General features: G+C 42.0%; 1 protein-coding gene across 1 annotated transcript; it reads right to left on the bottom strand.

Moving 5' to 3' along the window:
• Nucleotides 1–13,959: 13,959 nt before the first annotated feature.
• LOC113315924 (reticuline oxidase-like) lies at nt 13,960–14,532 on the bottom strand. Its single transcript, XM_026564168.1, has one exon. It carries the CDS (start codon nt 14,530–14,532, stop codon nt 13,960–13,962), a length of 573 nt encoding a protein of 190 aa, XP_026419953.1.
• Between the last annotated feature and the right edge of the window lie 7,658 nt (nt 14,533–22,190).

Below are 22,190 nucleotides of genomic sequence, written 5' to 3' on the forward strand. Positions count from 1 at the left end.
AAACGGTCAGCTTCTCCGGAACAGGCAACAATTTGATTTTCCACCCGTAAATTGCACCCCAAACACCTCCGCCACCACCACGAATAGTGTGAACACATAAATCACAAAGCCATCCACGTGTTCACAAACAATATTCGTATACAACCTAATTCTAGAATTGTACGTCGTATGCGTAACGGGGATGATTATATCGATTCATCGACTCGAAGCCTTCGGGCTTGTCATTGTCTAGTCGAATATTATCATAAATAATGTTCGTATAAAGGAATAAACCAAGAATCAAGTTTAACGCTGAATGTAAGGTGTTGAAGTGTAAATAAGACAAATTTACGTGGTTCGGCACTAAGGCCTACATCCACGGGGTTGGTGTTTCACTATGTATTGAATGGTTACAAAGATAGTCGAATGACTTTAGGGTATACATAGGTCTGCGGAAGTAGAGGAATTACTTACTCTTCTTATTTTTCTCTCCTATATTCTCCTATAATTGCTCTCAATTGGTCGCCCCTTCTCTCTTAGTGGAGAGGGGTATTTATAGGGTTGGAACGTGGGTCCCATTTCCGAGGCGCCGTTGTAATCTTATCTTCTTGTGCTTTGTGCCTATTACGCAGAGGTCTTCGGCATATGCCGCGGCCTGAGCTTGAATACGAAGGATTATCCTCGCCTCTTCCACGCGCTGATTGACACGTGTATATCTCTTTGGTATTTAATGCGGGTAGATGGATGTCTGCTCGTGTCAGACAAGTGTCTCTTTGTATGGTCACATCTGTGTCAGCCAAAATTCCTCTCGGCCGTTGATCTGGGATCTTCCTCGGGATTGGGTGTGATAACACCCAAGGGGTATTATCTGGTGCTCCTCTGAGCCATCATACCTCTGTGATCCTCTGTCCCTGACCGTCAGATCTGCTGACCGGTGGCATCTTTTGATGAGATGCTTGCTATCATGTTTTGATATCTTGTTTTGCATGCCTTCCACGTGTCTCTTTCTGTACACGTGGTGGATGATGAAAGGTGTACATACAATTTTCCCCTCTTCTTCTAACTTGGGCATATTTTGCAATTTTGAAGAAGAAAGGTAGTCCTACACGTTTCCCACTTTGCATTAACTTTCCCCGTAACTGCTCCTTGGTACGAGGAGCAGTTATTGTCTTCTCTAGCTTCATAAATAGGAAAGAGAATGTGAAAAAAACTTTTATCCTCTTCTTGTCAGTGTTCATCTCTTCTTGTTTTCTATTCTTGTTCTTTAGTCATTTATTATCATCATTCTTGTGAGGAAGATAAAACATTCAATTTATTTCTCTGTATTTTGTTCTCTGCATTTTTGAAGACATCATTCAATTATTTTGATATCTCCGATCCTCCTTTCTTCGACTGTGGTTGGTGCTTGTCGTCCTCTTCTACAGGTATGGGGTTTTTCATTAGCTGTTCATCATTGATTTATCTATGTATCTACCCGTTTGTTCCTGCTGCTGTATTCTTGGTTTTGCGATGAAGATCATACATGTCGAAGCATATATGCTTGCCCCTGTTCTTTGTTACAACGTCTGTGAGTCTGTATATGAGTATTATCCCTGGAGTGGATGGAGTATTTTTTAGTTCTTAGGGTTTTTAATGTTTATCCGGATGAACCATCAATTATGGGTTTTTTGATCTTTAGTGATCTCCTCGTATTCTTCTCTAAACTGTTTTTGTGTTTCCTTGTAGATATGTCTGATCGTCCGCGGGCTCCTTACCAAACCCCGCCGTCTAGTCCGCCAAGATCCCCTCCGCGTCGAGATTCTGACAGATCTCCATGGGAAGGTCCTTACAAGTCTTCGCAATCGGATCCTCGGGGTCATAGGGTTTCATTCTCCGGTGCGAAGGTTGTGCCTACTAAGAAAGGGGATGTGCCGAAGGGTCCTTCTGGATCTAGGTATGCTGTTAACCGCGCCCCTTCTCGTCCTCGTGAAGATTCTAGGAGTACGCGGGCTCCTCCTCCTCGTACTGAAATAGTGGATGTTCCCCCCTTCGTTCAATGGCTCCTCCTTCAGTGCCTCCGCAGAAATCTTTGCCGCCTCCTCCCGCGGTTTCTTTCAAAGGGAAGTACTCCAAGGGTACTATGTCGAGAGCTGATCCGTCTAAAATCTTCCTTCTAAAAGGAAAGCTTCGGAATTGAGTCCTACTTCTGATTCCGCAGACGAAGAAGAAACTGTCCCCGTGATACGCAGCATTTCAGTTGGTAAGAAGAAGGTCACTTTCAAGCATATTGATCTTGAGATGTTCAAGGAAAAACATGAAACTTAAGCTTTTGAGGTTCGCTTCTATGCCCCTGACGATGATATCACTTACGAGCTCCTTGCTAAGTATCAGTTTGACGAGTTTCATCTGTTGACTACGGTTGGAGCCTTCGAGGCGGGTCTCATGTTGCCCCTATATAAGTCGGGTGACTCCTTTTATTATGACGTGTTGGCTAGTCGCGAAGGCTCTTCCACGAACACTCATAATCGTTCCGTGTCACAACTATCTGGGAATTATCTTCGTTCACTGAAGGAATGTTACCTGCGAAGCAAGGGAGAGACTATGATGACCTGCTATGTTCCAAATCCTGCTGAGAGAGAGTGGTACACTCCTCAGAATTTTAACAGTTCTTTGGGGATTATGTCAACAGTAGAAACCGTAAGCCGTGGAGTGTTAGTCTTCGTAATATTGCTGCTCCCCGTGGTGAAATTCGTCTTTTGAGTGAGGTGAGTGATGCCAAGCTGAAGTATGTTCCTGGTACTGAGGGATCTGCTAAACGGAAACTCTTTCCTGCTCGTGAAAGGATTAAGCGTGACCATGATTATGAATGGCATGCTACTGTTATTGAGGTAGTTGGTCCTTGGGCTTATGGTTGGATTCCGGGTCCCGCGGTTGGCGTCCTTCTGAAAAAGCAAGCCTCGTGAAACTCCTCCTGCTCGTTATGGAGATTTCTGTCCTTGGCGTCCGAATTTCGCGGGCATGAATTTTCCTTACGCTCTTGATGTCGTTGATGGAGATGAGGAGGAGGGTTCTGGTGCTACCCATCCACGAAGAGTGTGCTGCTGCCAAGGTATAGTTTCTTCTTATATTCTCTATTCTATTTGCCCCTTTTTCCTTGCTTGAAATAATTTTCATTTTTGAAGTGAGGGAAAAAATGAGCCTTTGGGGATGTACTGGTTTGTAGGTGTCGAAGAAGAAGAAACTTGGACCCAAACAATCTTCTACTGCGGTTACCGGTGAGGCTGAGGTTTATGAGGAGGTTACGAGTCCTGTAAACGAAGGGTATGTGAGGATGAAGAAATGTCCGATGGAGAAGAGCGTACCGACACTTCTCACCCTGATGACGAAGGTGGTAATGGTGAAGAAGAAGTTGCCGCGGGTGGTGATGGTGAAGAAGAATTGCCGCGGGTGGTGATGGTGAGTCTGAGGGTAATATTACCGTTGGTGGTACTGGCGGGGTGGATCTGCCCTGTTGGCGATAATATTGTTGGTGTGGGTACTCTGCCCGTTATTTCCCCTGAATTTTCTTTCGGTAGGATATATTCCGCGGGGGAATCCTTTGATGTGAATGCTGCCATGGGTCTTGCCGAAGACTTCTCATTGCTTTCCCCAAATGATGATTGGGATGTGCTTGGGGATATTGGAAAGAAGGACCACGGTCAGCAGCTGAAACGCAGGTGGTCATACTGCAGGTGGATGTCGAGACTTGCGCGAGTGAGGAGAAACGCCAAGGGAAGTCTGCGGTTGATCTCCTTCAGAGGATTTCCCTTACTCGCTAATGCCTGAAGGCGAAGATGCCATTTTGGCTTGGCTTAAGAAGAAAATCTGATGTTCGTCCCAACCCTGCCCCAGTGGTCCTGGTGAGAAGAATTCTGACGCTTATACTCGTCAGATGATGCAAGTCTTCTGAAGTCCGCGTTGCTGAGATGTGGGAGAAGAATCTGAGAGCTTCAGAAGCTAACCTAGTGGTTGACCCTCCCTCCCTGTTGCTGATATGATGGCCATAGCTGATGGGTACCAATACGGTTTTCCCCAGCAGCGTGTCTTAGAGGTAAATCCTTGTACTTTTCATGATACGAACATTGTTCTTCGTGATATCCGATCCCTTGGGTATAATAATGTTTGTTGTGACATGATGATGAGGAGCGAACATTGTAACCATGTTCTATACCAATTCTTAAAGCAAAGTCTTTAAAGTTGGAGGCAAGCTTCGTCATAGAGAAGAGAACTCTGCGGCGAAGTGGAAATAATGAACTGAGGGTCGCCTGAAGGAAAAAACGGCTGGGTAAATGAGGAGAGTCTTCGTTCAGAACTTGCTATAGTCCGCAACGAATTGGAGCAGCTCGTGAGAAATGTCTCGTCCTCACAGGTTCGTATTTTATTGGTCTTTACTCCTCGTGATTCCCTATTGTACTTTGGTGTTCTGTCTCAGTCTCCCCACCCTATCTTCAGTGGGTGGAGTCCCCGAGATATGGCTTCGGAAAGAAAGGGAACGACAGAAATCCCGCATTGCAGAGTTGGTGGGTAAGTTGAAAAGCGAAGCCGTAAAGTGGAATGCTCGTGCTGATGAGCACAACGCCTTAGCTAGAGTGGCGTGAAAAGCGAACACTGATGGTTGATATGCAAAATAAGTACAATCATGACCGTTGTTGTTTAATGGTACGCTGCTGGACGCGTGACAACCTGCGTGATGCTCGAGACATGCTTCGGACTTAGAGGCTAGAGTGCGCTTTTTGGAAGGAGAGTTACAACAGGCTCGTTCTTTCTTAGGCCCCGGGGTTAGGGATAGTATGCTGCATCTTTCCGAGGAAAGAGATAATGCTAGGGCGAGGTTGGTGCTCTTAGTAAAGCCCTAGCAGCGTCTCGAGCTGATGTTGCTCGCCAAGTGGATCTGAAAGAGATCTTGAAGTGAATGTGTATCGACTCCATAAAAGGATGGGGGAGATGAATGACGAAGTCAACCATCTTCGTCACTTGGATTCAATGAAGCAGGTAGACTTAGACGCGAGTCAATTTGCTCTTACGAACCTTCAAACGGATTATAAGAAACTATCCGACGAATATGACTTTCTTGATGAGGCTCGGGACGCAGTTGAATGAGTATGAAGAGGCTTCGGCTAATGTCGAAGGTATAACCTCGTTTTATCGAGTGTGATTCTGTTATTTCTTCGTTTTAACCCCTTGGTATTTCTTGTTTTCAGCACTCGAGGGACAGCTTCACGCAGCAAATGATGAGCTTAAAAAACTCAATCTGCCTTAGTGCAGCAGGAAGGACAAGCCAACTATTTCAAAGGGTTGGCCGCGTCTCGTGAGGAAGCAGCGGAGATTGCCTCCAAAGAGGCGGAACGCCTATCTGCATTGCTGTCTCAGGCCAACCAGCGGACCGCTGTTATCACTTATAAAGCTCGATGTCAGTTGGCTGAAGAGACCAACAAAGTCCTAGATAAGATTGAACTTGATCTTAAAGTCGAACATGGTCTTGTCAAGAATTATCCGCGTCGTCCCCTTCCCGCGCCCTTGCCTGGTTCTTCTGGGCCTTCTTCAGGTGGTAGCGTACCTTCATCTCGCAGAGACAACCCTGTTGATGGAGCTGTATCGTCCAAGTAGATTTCTTTTATTAGTCATAGAAAGTTGATCCTTGTTGATTATATAATTTCGGATCATTTTTTGATGTGTTTCCTGCTTTATCTTATTTGCTGAACTTGTAATCAACTCTTTATGAAATGGATCATCCTTTTGGCATACCTGCGTTATCAATTCATCTTTATTTTAAGTATTGTGAAGTGTTAAACTAGAAATAACTTGCTTTGTAAAAAGTTGAGAGTGTTTGGGTGCGACACCGAAGGTAAATACCTTCGTGATCGTCTTGAGACCTGTCACCCCGCTGGCGAATCCTGGGCCAGAGGATTCCCAAACGGTGGGGGCCGAGGCAGCGTTCTAGGATATGGAATGCTTATTTGAAATATTTACATGCACCCATTCCGTCGACCCGCTGCCTTAAAATTGGTTGGGTATCTCTTTCTGCTGGGTGCCTTCCCCCTGGTCTTACACTCATAGACACTGATAGGGGAGCCCTGAGAGATTGTAGATTAACTACTTTCCCCAATATTGTTAATTTATTATGTAATGTACATGCGTTCACCCAGCGGGCCTTTTGACCATTTCGTTTGCTTGAAGATTTCCCAAAAAGTTTGTTTGATTGATAGGTTGAGGCCTGCTACTCCTCGTCCAGAGATAGAAACATGTAAAGCGGTTACGCTGCCTTCTTCTTCTGGTATTCTTCACGCAGATGCAAAGCTGCGCTGCTCCTATGGGTAGTACGGTTTGAGCCATTTAGCATTCCAAGGGTGCCGGAGGACCTCGCCTTTCAGATTGCGAAGATAGTAGGAACCGTTTCCCGCAATGTCGTGTATTATAAAAGGTCCTCCCCATGTAGGTGCTAACTTTCCCCATTTCTTCTCTCGTTGATACTGCGGGATTGTTTTCTTAGCACTACTGCCCTTCTACAAAATTTCGAAGCTTAACCTTTTTGTTGTACTCTCTCGCTAGTCTCCGTTGATAATTTTCCATCTTTTGCAATGCTGCTTCCCTCCTTCTTCCAGGTCGTCCAGTCTCTCTAACATCATGTCTGTTGTGAGATTTTTCTCCCATGCTTCGGTCTTTGTGGTTGGCATGAGGATCTCTGTTGGGATGACTGCTTCAGCTCCATAAGTGAGGAGAAATGGGGACTCCCCAGTGGCAGATCTTCGTGTTGTCCTGTATGCCCATAATACATTGTGTAGCTGTTCACACCATCGCCCCTTGTGTTCGTCTAATTGCTTTTTGAGGATAAGGGCGAGGGTCTTGTTAGTAGCTTCCGCTTGTCCGTTGCTTTGAGGGTATATGGGGGTGGACTTGTTTTTCCTTATTTTGAAAGTGTCGAAGAGCATGTCTATGTTTTTCCCCTGTAATTGTTTACCATTATCGGACACGATTTCCGCTGGTATGCCGAACCTGCAAATAATGTTTTGGAATATGAAAGTAAACACGTCCACGTCTCTGATCCTGGCTAAGGCTTTGGCTTCCACCCATTTACTGAAGTAGTCCGTGGCTACTATCAAAAATCGTCTTTTCCCTGATCCTTCGATGAAAGGCCCAACGATATCTATGCCCCATTTTGCAAATGGCCACGGACTATCCACAGAATTCAACGTTGTTGCTGGTGCGTGTATCTTTTTGGCGAAACGCTGACATTCTTCACATCGTCGGGACATTCTTGCAGCATCTTGTATCATTGTGGGCCAGTAATATCCTTGCATTTTTGCTTTGTCGGCTAGTGATCTCATGCCGCTATGATTCCCTGCGTCACCATAATGGATGTCGTTTAGAATTCGATGCCCCTCTTTCCTGGATAAGCAACGTAGTAACGGTCCGAGGAAAGATTTCTTGTACAGGATCCCATCCCGAAGATCATATCTTCCTACTTTGGAGAGTATTTTCCTGGTTTGTTTGTGATCCGCGGGTAAGGTTCCATCCTTGAGAAACGCATGGATCATCATTCTCCAATCATTCGTTGTTGAAATCTTCGTCTTGATTTGCTCTTGACAGGATATCTTCTTCGTCAAAATCGTCACGGATGTCTTCTCCCACCTGATCTTCGATATTTTCTTCCACTGTATCTTGATTTGTAGCAAAGGAAAATTGTTGCAATCGAAGGCTCGTATACCCTTGTTATTTTGATAGCTTCGATACTCTTGTCCTTCAGCATGGATGATATATGCTAGGGCATCCGCGTGCCTGAGATCCCTTCTGCATAAGTGCCGGAACTTGATGTTCGGAATTTGTGATGCCAATGTTTGGACCAAGGCCATGTAAGCTGAGAGGGTGTCGTCGTACACATTGTATTCGAGCCCTATTTGCCGTATGACAAGCTGCGAATCACTTGTCAGTCTTACATCAGTTACCCCCATCTCTATTATTAAGCGGAGGGCATGTACGACTGCCTCGTATTCGACGATGTTGTTAGTATGCTCTTTGAATTCTAACCTGAGTGCCTGTACGATCCTTTCTCCAGTTTGGGGTGGTGATGACAATGCCTATTCCTGCCCCTTCCTTATTTTTGGAACCATCAACGAAGACTTCCCATTGTCTTTGACTCGCGGGTTCGAGGACATCAACTGGATCCTTGCTTTCCTCGTCGGCTTCTGGTATTCCCCTAATCTCTTCATCGTTGTCCAGGGGGAGGTCTGCTAAGAAATCCGCCAAAACTTGGGATTTTTGGGAATGTTGAATTTCATGAATGATGTTGAATTGGTCCAGGTGGGTGTTCCACTTGGCTATTCTACCTACTTTTCCCGCGCTTTTGAGGACTGCTTCCAGTGGTGCTTTGCATGGGACGCGGATGAAGTGAGTTAGGAAATAGGTTCTCAGCTTTTGAGTAGCCCATACTAATGCCAGGATGAGTTGTTCGATCTTCGTGTAATTCCTTTCCGCAGAATTGAGGGTCTTGCTGACATAATAGATAGGTTGTTCTATCTTCGTATTGGTTTTGACCAACACTGCGCTAACTGCGTCTTCTGTCGCTGCTATGTACAATGCCAAAACCTCATCAGGATCAGGCTTCTGCAGGATTGGAATTGAAGCCAGGTTCCTTGATTCTTTGGAAGGCTTCTTCGCATTCTGCGGTCCATTCAAACTTACTCCCTTTTTTGAGAATATTGAAAAAATGTTTGCATTTGTCCGAGGATCGGGCAATAAATCTGCCCAAGGCTGCTAAGGACCCATTGAGCTTTTGCACTTCTTTTAAATTCTTCGGAGATGGCATTTCCACTATGGCCTGAATCTTCGCGGGGTCTACCTCAATACCCCTTTTTGTTACCAGATATCCGAGGAATTTCCCTGAGGTGACACCGAAGGTGCATTTTTCTGGATTTACTTTCATGTGATGTTTCCTCATTGCTTCGAAAATATCTCTCAGGTCCTGGTGGTGATCTTTCGCAGCCTACTTTTGACGAGCATGTCATCAACGTAGACTTCTAGGGTACTACCAATCCATGGCCTGAAGATAGCATCGACCATTCTTGGTAGTTGCCCCTGCGTTTCGAAGTCCAAAGGGCATTCTAGTGTAGCAATAAAGGCCATGCGGGGTGTAGAATGTGTGTGTAGTTGATCTTCTTCTGCCAGGGCTACTTGGTTGTAACCAGAATATCCGTCCATGAATGACAGCTCTTCGTACCCTTCCACTGCTTCAACCAGTTGATCTATGCTCGGTAGGGGATAGCTGTCTTTGGACATGCCTTGTTGAGGTTAGTAAAGTCGATGCATATCCTAACCCCTCCATTTTTCTTAGGAACGACGACCATGTTGGAGATCCATGTAGGGTATTTGACTTCCTTGATGAAGCCTGCTTCTAGTAGTTTCCGAAGTTCTTTTTCTACTGCCTTATGATACTCTGGTGCAACTTTTCTTATTTTCTGCCTGAAAGGTGGCGTGCCTGGTTTGATGCGCAGCTCGTGTTGGATTATTTTCGGATCAATCCCCGGCATGTCTCCTAACTTCCAGGCGAATACATCCGCGTATTCTTTAAGTAATTTGGTTAAGGAATCTTCTCTTTTTTCGTCCATTATGGTCCCTACTTTGATCATCTTCGGGTTTTCTTCCGTTCCTATGTTGATTTCTTTTACGGGCTCCACTGGTGTGAACACCGGCTTCGGGTCCCCAAGGACTGGGACGTTCTTTAATTGCTATTTGGTATGTTTCTGTCCTTCGTTGGCTGCTGAAGTACTTGCCTCTGTGTTAAGGACATTATCATCTTTTGTCAAGCCCTTCCCTGCGGTTTCCTTGAGGAACAGGTCTATGGCCTTTTCTTTCGCAGCTTCTTTATTTTTGATCCTTCGGGTTTTTCGCTGCTCTTCCTGTTCGTTGTTGATACGATCCTGAGTGGCCTGGCACTCTTTTGCAGAGACCCGATCTCCCTTGATTTCCATTACTCCCTCGGGTGTAGGGAACCTGAGATATTGGTAGTAAGTTGCTGCCACTCCCTTGAGTTTATGTACCCACTTTCGTCCAATAATGGCGTTATAGGGGGATGGGGCGTCTACCACGCTGAATCGTGTTTCTACTTTCATGGGCCCGGCGTTCACCTGCAACACGATGTCTCCCAATGGCTTTGTGGGCGCTCCGTTGAACCCGTAGATGGTGTAATAAGAGGTCATAGCTGTTCATCATGGAGCTTCATCCGTTTGAAGGCGTCGTAGAATAGAACGTTCACTGAGCTTCCCCCGTCGATGAGGATCTTTTTGAGGTTACATCCGGCCACTGGTAGTGTGAGGACCAAGGGATCGTTATGGTCTTCCATATCTTCTTCGATATCTTCAGTATCGAAGATGATAGGTGCGTCCATCCACTCTTCGTGCTCGTCCACCTCTACGCCATCAATCTTATATAATTCGCAGTGGTCTTCGAATTGCTTTCGTAGCCTCTTTCCTATCTGCGCTGTAAGTGAGGGCCCTGCGGCTTCGGAACACGAGATGGTGTTGATTGTGCGGTTTCCCTCTGGAAGTTGGACTTGCTTGGTTCGTTTGGATCTGTCCTCGGTGACTCCTTTCGTATGTATTGCTTGAGTTCGCCAGCATCAATCAATTTTTGGATCATTATTTTGAGGTTTTTGCATTTCTCGGTCTGGTGTCCATTGAAGCAATGATACTCACAGTAATCTTTAGACTTCTCGGTTCTTGGGGGCTGTTTTCCCTTAGACCACGGCCACTCCAAATTTTCCCTTCCTTTGATCTCTCGCAAGATCCGAGCGTAGCTAGCATTGAGCTTCGTGTAAACCTGATCTTCGAATTTTCGATCGTCTTTTCGTCGTTCATCTCTTCGTTCCTTCCTATCTTCGTGAGGTCGTTCCACTGAGCTATTTCTTTTGGCCCCGCTGGTTTGTTCTGCGGAATTGGTACGGTGAGACCTCTGCGTTTGTGCCCTCGGGTTCTCACGCTGGATTTCTTCAAGACGAGCATACTTCTCAATAATTATTCGAAGATCTCCTTCTGTCTTAGGTACGCTTCCGTGGATCTCAACAAATAGTGGACTCATTCGGTCTAATCCCCACTTGTAGCAGTTGATGCTTACTACGGGATCCACACTCCCTATGGCTTGGCAGATCTTGTGCCATCTGTTGGTGTATTCCCTCGTGTTCTCCTTGTAACCAATTGCCAGAGAAAAAGTTTATCCATTCCGGTGTTGACAGCTTTGTTGTACATGTAGGTTCTCAAGAATTTCTCTGCGAGTTGATCGTAGGAGTTGATGGAATCAGGTGGCAGGTTGTCAAACCAAGACAAAGCCGATCCCTTCAGACTTGATGGGAAATACCTACAGAGGACGGCGTCGTTTTGACTCCATCGGGCTAAGATACGATTATAATACCGGATATGTGCCGCGGGATCACTGGATCCGTCATAGCATTCAAAAGTTGGGACAGGGCACTTTAACGGAATGGGGGTATTTGCCAGGCGATGAGTTAGGGGCGTGGAGTTAGCTTCTTTCATCACCTCTTCAAGCCTTCCTCCGCCTTGTCTGGCTTTTAACTGCCTGATCTCAGCCATCATCTCATCACGCAGCTCCTCCATTGCGCGGTAATATCCCACGTTCTCATGCTCAGTTGAGCGTTTCTTTCTTCGAACTTCACTGTCATAATAGTCTAAGTCTTCGGCGGCATATTCCGGATCGGATGCACTGCTTCCCCTAGGCGTTTGCTAGGATGATTCTTCGGTCTCGATTAGGCTCTGGTGCTTTAGAATTTGCTTCGTCCAGTTGTTGGCTAGTCTTCGTGCTTTGGGCAATCCTATCTTTCAAGTCTTGGTTCTCCCTGGCCAGAAGAGCTACGGCATCTGCGTAGACCTGCTGGCTCTTTTTCAATTCTTCGAGCTCTACCATCAGTCGGTGGGACTGGTTTGATCCCTGATTGGGAGTTCCGGCTTGTACCCCTACGGCCATAGTTCCCCCTTCGTCTACTGTGTGTATTAAGGGTGGCGAGGATCAGCTTCAATTGTTGGTATCTCCAAGTTTGGTCCCCTCGGTTGAGCTTCCACCCGCGGTACTAAAACCACTGGTATGGTTTGATTCTGACCGTTGGTTGACGGCATTCCGAAGACTGGTGGATGTGCGGGCTGATGTGTCATAGATTCTGCCACCCCTTCTTTTGTTGATGGATTTGGTTTGAAACCAAAGTCTTGTTAGCTTCTGTAGCCTGGAGGGCCGCAACAGTTCTTCGTGGCTGCTGCTTTGAGAGCCGCGGCTGCAATGGAGTTAGTGTTCATAGGTGAGGTGATTTCCGCAGCATCCTGCCTCTGAGTAGCTGTTTTAGCTTTGTCTCCTTTCTGCTTGCTTCGGGTCATGAGGGGTAATCCTCGGTGTCTCCTTTGATGAGGCTTTGGTTTTTCCTGCCTCTAGTATCTTTTCCATTTTTTTTTTTCTGCATAGGGGAATAAATAAAGAGAACCAAAGATATCCACGAGGATTAGTATCCGCAAATTATTGGAATAGAAAATGAGCTGCCCAAGGGCCTTAATAAAAGAGAAATAAAGACTCATCGGTCTAGTTTTCGCAATACAAATCCTCTAATAAACAATCATGGACCTTGTTTTCAGACTACTTTTGAAAAGAAAACTCTTGAAAAGGCAGATCCGTCGCGAGAACTCATGAATCTGGATTATTAAGTCTTAGTTTTAAAAGAAAACGCCTCACGTGCAAATCTGTGATAGATAGCCGTGGTTTGTCTGCTTTGAAATGGTGTTTGTGAAAATGAAGACCATGAACCCAGAATAAAAAAGGTTTTGAAAGCACGCTGAACCCAGAATAGGGCACAACCATAATGCGCGTTTAAGGTGAAATCACAGGATAAGATAAATCTTTTACCGGGACAAAGTCCCTGTTTCTAGCGCCAGATTGTGAACACATAAATCACGAAGCCATCCACGTGTTCACAAACAATATTCGCATACATCCTAATTCTAGAATTGTACGTCGTATGCGTAAGGGGATGATTATATCGATTCATCGACTCGAAGCCTTCGGCTTGTCATTGTCTAGTCGAATATTATCATAAATAATGTTCGTATAAAGGAATAAACAAGAATCAAGTATAAATGTAAACATGAAGTTAACGCTGAATGTAAGGTGCTGAAATGTAAATAAGAAGATTTACGTGGTTCGGCACTAAGGCCTACATCCACGGGGTTGGTGTTTCACTATGTATTGAATGGTTACAAAGATAGTCGAATGACTTTAGAGTATACATAGGTCTGCGGAAGTAGGGGGATTACTTACTCTTCCTATTTCTCTCTCTATATTCTCCTATAATTGCTTCAATTGGTCGACCCCTTCTCTCTTAGTGGAGAGGGTTTATAGGGTTGGAACGTGGGTCCATTTCTGAGGTGCCGTTGTAATCTTATCTTCTGTGCTTTGTGCCATTACGCAGAGGTCTTCGGCATATGCGCGGCCTGAGCTTAAATACGAAGGATTATCCTCGCCTCTTCCACGCGCTGATTGACACGTGTATATCTCTTTGGTATTTAATGCGGGTAGATGGATGTATGCTCGTGTCAGACAAGTGTCTCTTTGTATGGTCACATCTGTGTCATCCAAACTTCCTCTCGGCCGTTGATCTGAGATATTCCTCGGGATTGGGTGTGATAACACCCAAGGGGTATTATCTGGTGCTCCTCTGAGCCATCATACCTCTGTGATCCTCTGTCCCTGACCGTCAGATCTGCTGACCGGTGGCATCTTCTGATGAGATGCTTGCTATCATGTTTTGATATCTTGTTTTGCATGCCTTCCACGTGTCTCTTTCTGTACACGTGATGGATGATGAAAGGTGTACATACAAATAGCCCAAAAAACATCGTCACCCATTTTTTCACGGTCAAGAATTGCTCCATTGCTATCTACAAGAATCGCGTCCACGACATTATCCGCAGCTAATACTTACATCCTCGACATCATACCAAAACCACCACAGCTTATATGTCCTCCGCTACCAACAGTCGGACACCAACCAGCAGTAAGCCCCAGTGTTCCCGTCGACTGCACAATCGCATAGTAGAGTTCTCCAAGTGTTGCACCGGATTCAACCCAAGCTGTTTCCGACACGACATCAATGGAAATTCGATTCAAGTTCATCATATCAACAATCACAAAAGGTGTATCAACAGTATAAGACAACCCTTCATAACTATGACCGCCGCTCCGCAGTCGAATAGTCCATGATTCTCTTGTACAACAATGAACGGTGCTCGATAATTCTTCTTTGCTGCCGGGCATTACAATAAACGACGGTTTCGATACCGTAGGCTTCGCGAACAACGGGTTCTGCATGGATGCATGCAGCAGTTTGAAGTAGTCGGAATTTGTATCGGTTGATAGCGTGGTGAAGTTGTGAACACCATGGGAGTTTAAACATGACGAGAGGAGATTATCATTAACATCACCACCTCGTACGCATGTTTGTAATAAAACAATGAATAAGAAGAAACGTAATGTTAAGCTTCTGCACATCATGTTGGAGAAGTACGTCAAAAATAGAAAGAAATGGTGCTCAAAATATAGTGCTGGTTTTAATAACCCGCAGGCACGTGCAACTCTAACATTTTATTAGATGTAAACGCGATGCACGTGGGAGTAAACGTCTGACTTCTCAAATGGCTGCTGTGCAGCTGTGCTACATGTCACGGGCCATTCCAGTTTCGTTAGGATTGGACATTGCATTTCAATGGTCATCAAAGATGGAGATAGACAAACTAACACTTAGATTCGGATTATGTTCCCTTGTTTCCGTAAAAAAAGTGGCTATCATTTTTCCAATTTACATATTTTTAAATTAAAATAAAATAGTGATAATTTTTTTCATGAAACGAATATGATATTTATTTACTCGTTTTTATCCTTGATTTGGGTATCTTGTGGTAGCTAATCATCATATTTTGACAGATAATGAAGTGTCGAGATGTCTTGTTCGCACTCCACAGCCCTCCGCGGATCTCTAGTTTTATGCCTTTTGGCACTCTCTAGGGTGTCATTGTTGAAGTGCTCACTGTGTAAATGTTTTCTTTCAGAAAATAAATGTTGTAAAAAAGATTTTACTGTGGCAATGGATTAAGGAGACATGATGTTAAACCTTTATTGTCGACCGTTATTAGGGATGGATATTTGTGGTGGGTTCGAAGTCGAGATTTTTTGGGAGTGGACATCAAACTGGTAAGCGGTCATGCTCCTGTGTGTAATTAGCTTTCCACTATATGAGAAAAAAGATCCATCAAGTTGAATAACATAATAAAAAAGCTATGAAATAACAAATCGGAAAGATAGAACCACAATATTGTCCAAATCAGTAAGGTTCTCGGGCTCTATTTTTTCTATTTCTTCTACTTAATTTTACTGTGGTATTCAAAATTTGCTTGATTGCAGTCGAGATCATTTAGATAACTTCTCGGGATTGTCATTGGTGTCATCAGTCAAGACTTCTGTAAGCCACATTTATAGGAACGTTCATTTGTCTTCTTGAATCAAGGCAGTGAGTTAATATCCATGGGAGCCCCATGCGGTCATCCTATGATGCCAAGACACTGAAAAAGAAAATCGACAGTTAACATGAAAAAAAAATATACGAAGAAGAAAGAGAGATACATAATGAGTACACGTACTCAGAATGAATTCATATTTAAGTTGCCAAACTTGACATGTAAGACCATTTTCTACTTTCTCTCATTCTGCTGAAAACACATTTCTATGTCATATTGTCAAGTAAGACCATTAGGCTTCTCTAATGTCCGCATTCAATATAAAAAAGTTTTAGACTACCAACTGCTGATTGAAGATTTCTAGATGTCATGCAAATATATTGTAATAGCATTAAAAAACTATACTAAAGAAAGATAGGGAAGTCAACTGAAACAGTACTGACAACATTCATAATATACTTTTGTGGCAATGTTTCATTATGCACATGCCTGGTATTAACAAAATGTTTACGTATAGTTGGTGGAAAGAAAAAGCATTATGTGTTTCACCCAATGCATATGCCTACTAACTGTTGATATATCTCCATAAGGACACATCATGACCCTACGTGTACCAAAATTAATGAACGTATAACACCATTATTTAGTCGCAGGTCATGTGTTTCCATAGGAAATATCGCGTATTTCACTTAGTGGACCCTCTAATGAGATTAACGGAAAAACCTATCTAATAGCCAATGTAAGAGCTAGAAAGTTTTGATGGTCCAGTTCACATTCTAGAAGATATTGGTCTACCATTTCTCTGTGAAAATCTTATCATCTTTTGTAGCAGTTGGAAAATGTTTGGGAAGAAAAAAATTATCAGTTATTTTTCCTTCTTCTTTGCCAATGATTCATCATCCTCAACCAAGGGTGATTCAATAGTACCGAAGTAAATTATTGGTTTGGAAACTCTGCTTTTGTCCTAATCAAACACATCAATCAATAAATTGACAAATAAATATTTTTGTCCTAATCAAACACATCAATCAATAAATTTACAAATAAATGTCAGTATCTTTCCCAAATTGATACAAAAATCCTGATCTACTTTCTTCAAAGCCAATACTATGTAGCAAAGGAACAAAAATTTATTATTGTCTTAAAAATTGTGAATATGGACGACAGTTCAGACCAAAACCATAAATAATCTCTAACAGAGATAGATTCTCTAGAAATACGACCATTGTAGTATTTCAAACAAGTAACAACTAACAAACTCAAAAGGTACGACAATCTGTACAAGATATATCAAAAATGAAAAGAAAAGATTACCCTAAATTGACATATTGAAACTAATTTTGAGCTCAGATCTAGAGGGATGAAAAGAGATGAAATAAAGTAAGAATAAATTGAAACCCTTACCTTACGATTTGAGAGATGGAGATGGAGATGAAGAAGATAATCGATGAAATTTTCGTCAAAAACGAAAAAGAGTAAATGAAGATATCTTTGGTTTTTCTTTCATCGAAGGTTCGCCGTTTAAGAAGGGGAAGAGAGCAGCTAAATGAATGAGTACTCGAGGTTATATTTGTCACTAGAAAAATTCAATTTGGACTGAATCGTAAAAGAAAGGACTAACCCATTCTGAATTCGGTAAATTTGGTTTTTCTTTCATAGGAAGGTTATATTTGTCACTAGAAAAATTCAATTTGGATTGAATCGTAAAAGAAAGGACTAACCCATTCTGAATTCGGTAAATTTAGACTTCCGAGTATGAGGTTTTAGCTGACAGGACTAGACTATCCAAAGCCCATTAAAAATTGGACTAAACGTCAATTTCTACAATCATATTCGTGTTCGGGGATGGAGATGACTATGCATGTAACATTTTAAAAAGTCACACCTATGGTCCCCTCTTTCCGATAGCTCGGTTGTCTAATAATGGATTTTTAGTTTAAGGAATTGGAGTTGAGCTTGTTGCTAAGCTTCCGACTAATTTGTTATCGGAAGATAGTCCTTCGTGGGGCTAAGGGATTCTTAATCATTTTGACGTAAATCAAAATGATGATCCTTGGCTTGTAATATTTTCCTTTTACCCTTCCCTTTCGAAGAAAAAAATAGCGATAATAGGGTCAAAGACTATACCATGGATGATCTCATCTACTCATTCCACCCGTAGCCAACAGATATGTACACGTAAAGAAGAGAATGATAGTTTCGTAAAATTGATTGGAGTACACAACAGCCCTAGACTAATTAGGGTCACAATTTCTCTTCTCCTCCGGCCGTTCTCTCTCACCCACCCCCGCTTCTTTCTCCACTGATGTGTGGACAAATTAACAACCCAACTTCATGATTCTTCGTTTTTGCTGTATTTCAAGTTTTCAACAGTATCCCATGGATCAAAACTCACTTCTCTTCCATTAAGCTTGTCAATTTAATATAGTTATAATGATTGTAGTAGCAGTAAGGTTTAAGTTGTTCTTCAACTCTAACCGTTGGAAACAAAGCACTATAATCAAATCACACAAAGAAACCGCTGAGTCGCGTACTAGGTCGCTATCTTTAAGGTGTTTCGCGACTCTGCCTCTTGATTGTGCTAGCAGTCAGTTTTTTGTCGAAACCCTATGGGATAAAACAGCTTATCTCTTTCGATTTCTCTGCACTGAGAAATCGAATCAATAATAACTCTTTCAACAAACACTTGCTCAGAAAACTTGACGAAATAAAAATAACGTTCTGTTTTTTCTCTTCCAGAAACCAGTTTTTTTTATAATCAAAAAGAATCAATGGAATTAATGGAAAATTAATTTTCGATTAAATGCCAATTAAATTTCTTTGTAACAGCAAAAAAAACGGCCGTATTAAAATTTCAACATTAACTGTAATTAATCATGATATAATTATCTTAATACGTTTTGAAAATTTAAGTTAAAAACAGCAAAAAAAATTGTTTCTGGATCAGCAGACCTCCCAAGGCCCCAAGGCCCCGCTCCCGGACTAATGTAATATAATATATAGTATAAATAGTATATACCCTAGTGAATTGTGTGGGTGGAATTGAACCCATGCCTATAGTGTGGGAGCTCAAAACAATGCCACCATACTATCTCTCTAACTTTGGCATATTATTACAAAACTATGTTTTTTAAATATATACCCCAACAATCCCCACTTATATTTTAAAACATTGAGCAAGTGTTATACAGTTGTGCATAAGCAAAGGTGCCTTTCGACTTGAACCTCTACATAGTGTTGAACTTTCTAAGTATCAGGTAACTAGAGTGACTCTCGTCTTGAACTCTAACTAATAATAGATTATACAACACACACAACTATATCTTAGAGTAAAGTTCTTAATTTGCACATTAGGGCCATGTGCTTATCCCTTTCTTAACGAACGATCTAGAGAAATACCCAAGTTCTCATAGAAGGCGGCCACACCTTCACATTCGTATAGGTGAGTCTATCAAGGATACTCCTGTATATCCCACTCTTAACTTAAGAGCTATAGACATCATTAAGAGTTTAAACACTCAACCTGTTTCCCACTTCAGGATATCATGCTATGGGAATGCATGACTCTATCATATTATTTGTAACTTCGTCTAGTCCCTTTGAACCTATTTCTAGGTTGGGTATCCATTACAAATGACTCAACTTCTCACGGGAAAAAGTCCCATACTTTTAGAGATATTCCATACCTTTTCTCTTGCTAATCCTTTCGTCAAAGTATCAGCTATATTTCCTTCAGACCTTACATGATCTACTCTAACAACACCAGTTGTGAGAAATTCTCTAACTGTGTCGTGCTTTCGACGTATCTGTCGATTCTTACTGTTATTATAAACAGTTCTCTACTACTCTGATAGCGCGGGTACTATCGCAGTGGATCAAAGTGGCTGGTATCGGTTTTTCCCATACTGGAATGTTGATAACAGACTCTTCAGCCATCCTGCTTGTTCACTAGTTGCTGCTAGTGCCATCAATTCAGCCTCCATCGTAGATTGGGCTATAATTGTCTGTTTCTTTGATCTCCAAGATACAGCGCCCCAGCAATAGAAAAACATATCCACTGGTGGCCTTGGAATCATCTGAAAGAGTATTCCAATTAGCATCTCTAAATCCTTCAAGGACTGCGGGATGCCTCTTATAGTGTAATCCTAGGTTTGTGGTTCTTTTCAGATACCGCATAACCCTCTCAATAGCATCCCAGTGTTCCAAACTAGGATTACTGGTAAACCTGCACAGAACTCCCACTGCATATGCAATGTCTGGTCATGTACAATCAGTTGCATAACGCAGACTTCCAATTATACTAGCATATTCAGATTGTCTAACACTTTCTCCAGTGTTCTTAAACAATTTCACATTAGGATCAAACGGAGTACAAGCAGGCTTACAATCAAAATATTCATACTTTCTCAGAATTTTTTCAATGTAGTGAGATTGATCCAAACAAATACCACTACTAGTCTAGTTATTTTGATTCCCAAGATTACACTAGCTTCACCCAAATCTTTCATGTCAAAATTCGAACTAAGCATACCTTTAGTTTCATTGACAACAGATAAATTGGAACCAAATATCAGCAAATCATCCACATACAAGCAAACAATCACACACACATCATTCTCAAATTTATAATAGATGCATTTGTCACCCTCGTTTATTCTGAAGTTATGTGAAATCATTAAATTATCAAATTCTCATGCCACTGTTTAGGAGCTTGTTTTAAACCATAAAGGGATTTTTCTAGCTTACATACTTTCTGTTCTTGTCCAGGAATTACAAAACCTTCAGGTTGTTCCATATAAATTTCCTCTTCTAGTTCACCATTCAAAAAGGCAGTTTTAACATCCATTTGGTGAATAACAAGATTATGAGCAGCGGCAACAGCAATCAAAACACGTATAGATGTTAATCTAGTAACAGGAGAATAAGTATCAAAGAAGTCTACGTTCTCTCGTTGCCTAAATCCTTTAGCAACCAGTCTAGCTTTTGCTTCTCTATTGTTCCATCAGGCTTTAGTTTCCTTTTCAAAACCCATTTACAACCTATAGGCTTACAACCAGGAGGTAAATCTACTATACGCCAAGTTCCATTAGACATATGAGAATCCCATTCATTATCTACAGCTTCTTGCCAGAAACTAGACTCTGCAGAACTGAAACGCCTCTTGTAAATTAGAAGGTTCTTCCTCTACGGCATAAAATTCAAAATCAGGATCTCTTGTGTCAGTCCTAGCTCTTTTACTTCTTCTAGGTTCAACTTCAGTGATCCTAGTTTCTGCACTTCTAGGTTCTTCTAATCTATGTTCAGAATCAGCTCTAGGTAAAACACTAGATAAAGAACCCCACTATTACCCCCACTATTTCTAGATTTAAAAGGAAATCTCTCTTCAAAGAAATCAACATCAATAGATTCAATAATAACCTTATTATTAATATCAAAGAACCTATAAGCTTTACTGTTTTGAGCATAACCAATAAAAACACATTCATAAGCTCTACTTTCTAACTTATGTCTTTTAGGATCAGGTTTTCTAACAAAAGCTAAGCAACCCCAAACTCTAAAATAAGAGACATTAGGTTTTCTATTTCTCCAAAGTTCATAAGGAGATATCATGGTTTTATTATTAGGAATGCGGTTCAAAAACATGGCAAACAGTCAGCAAACATTCACCCCACCAATGAGAAGCAGCACCAGAGCTAAGCAAACAAGCAACAGTCAATTCAGTAAGAGTACGATTCTTTCTTTCAGCTTTCCCATTCATTTGAGGATTATATGGTGCAGTTCTTTCATGTATAATGCCATTAGTTTGATAAATTTCAGTAAAAGGAGAAGAATCATATTCAGTGCCTCTATCACTACGAAATCTCTTAATTTTCCTACCAAATTGATTTTCAATTTCAGCAATAAAAATCTTAAATTTTTCAATAGCTTCGTTCTTATGCCTCAACAAATAAACATAAGTATAATTAGAACAATCATCAATGAACGTCATGATATACCTCTTGCCATTTCTAGTTAGGATACCTTCATATTCACACAAATCAGAATGTATTAAGTCTAGTGGTTTCGATTCTCTTACAACAGATTTATGTGAAGTCTTGGTTATTTTTGCTTGACTACAGTATTCACATTTTTCAAAATCATTTTCAGAAAATTCAGGGAGGACACCTAACTTACTCATGTTATTTACTAACTTTTTATCCACATGACAAAGCCTACCATGCCAAACATTAAAATTGCAAACCATATAAGCAGAAGAATCAATTTTATTCATAGCATCAACATTAAGCTTAAACATTCCATCAGTAGCATAACCCTTTCCTACAAAATTCTTATTCTTAGTTATAGTGTAAATATCAGACCCAATAGTTTGATACAACCCAGCCTTGTTGAGAAGATAGCCGGAAACAAGGTTCTTTCTCATTTCTGGAGTGTGAAGGACATCTTTCACCATGAGTGTCTTCCCAGAAGTAAAATTCAACTCTATCGTACCAGAACCTTTCACCATAGTGCTGTGGGAGTCTCCCAATAACACTTTCTTGTCCTTGGTTTCAGCATAAGTCTTAAACATGGACCTATCAAAACAACAATGACGCGAAGCACCACTGTCTATCCACCACCCATCAGATCCACCAACCATGTAGAACTCTGGATCAGAGACCATGGCAATTATAACGTCACCCACAGCATTAGCTTGTGCGT

Source organism: Papaver somniferum, chromosome 10, assembly GCF_003573695.1.
Source record: "Papaver somniferum cultivar HN1 chromosome 10, ASM357369v1, whole genome shotgun sequence".
Classification (NCBI taxonomy): Eukaryota; Viridiplantae; Streptophyta; class Magnoliopsida; order Ranunculales; family Papaveraceae; genus Papaver; species Papaver somniferum.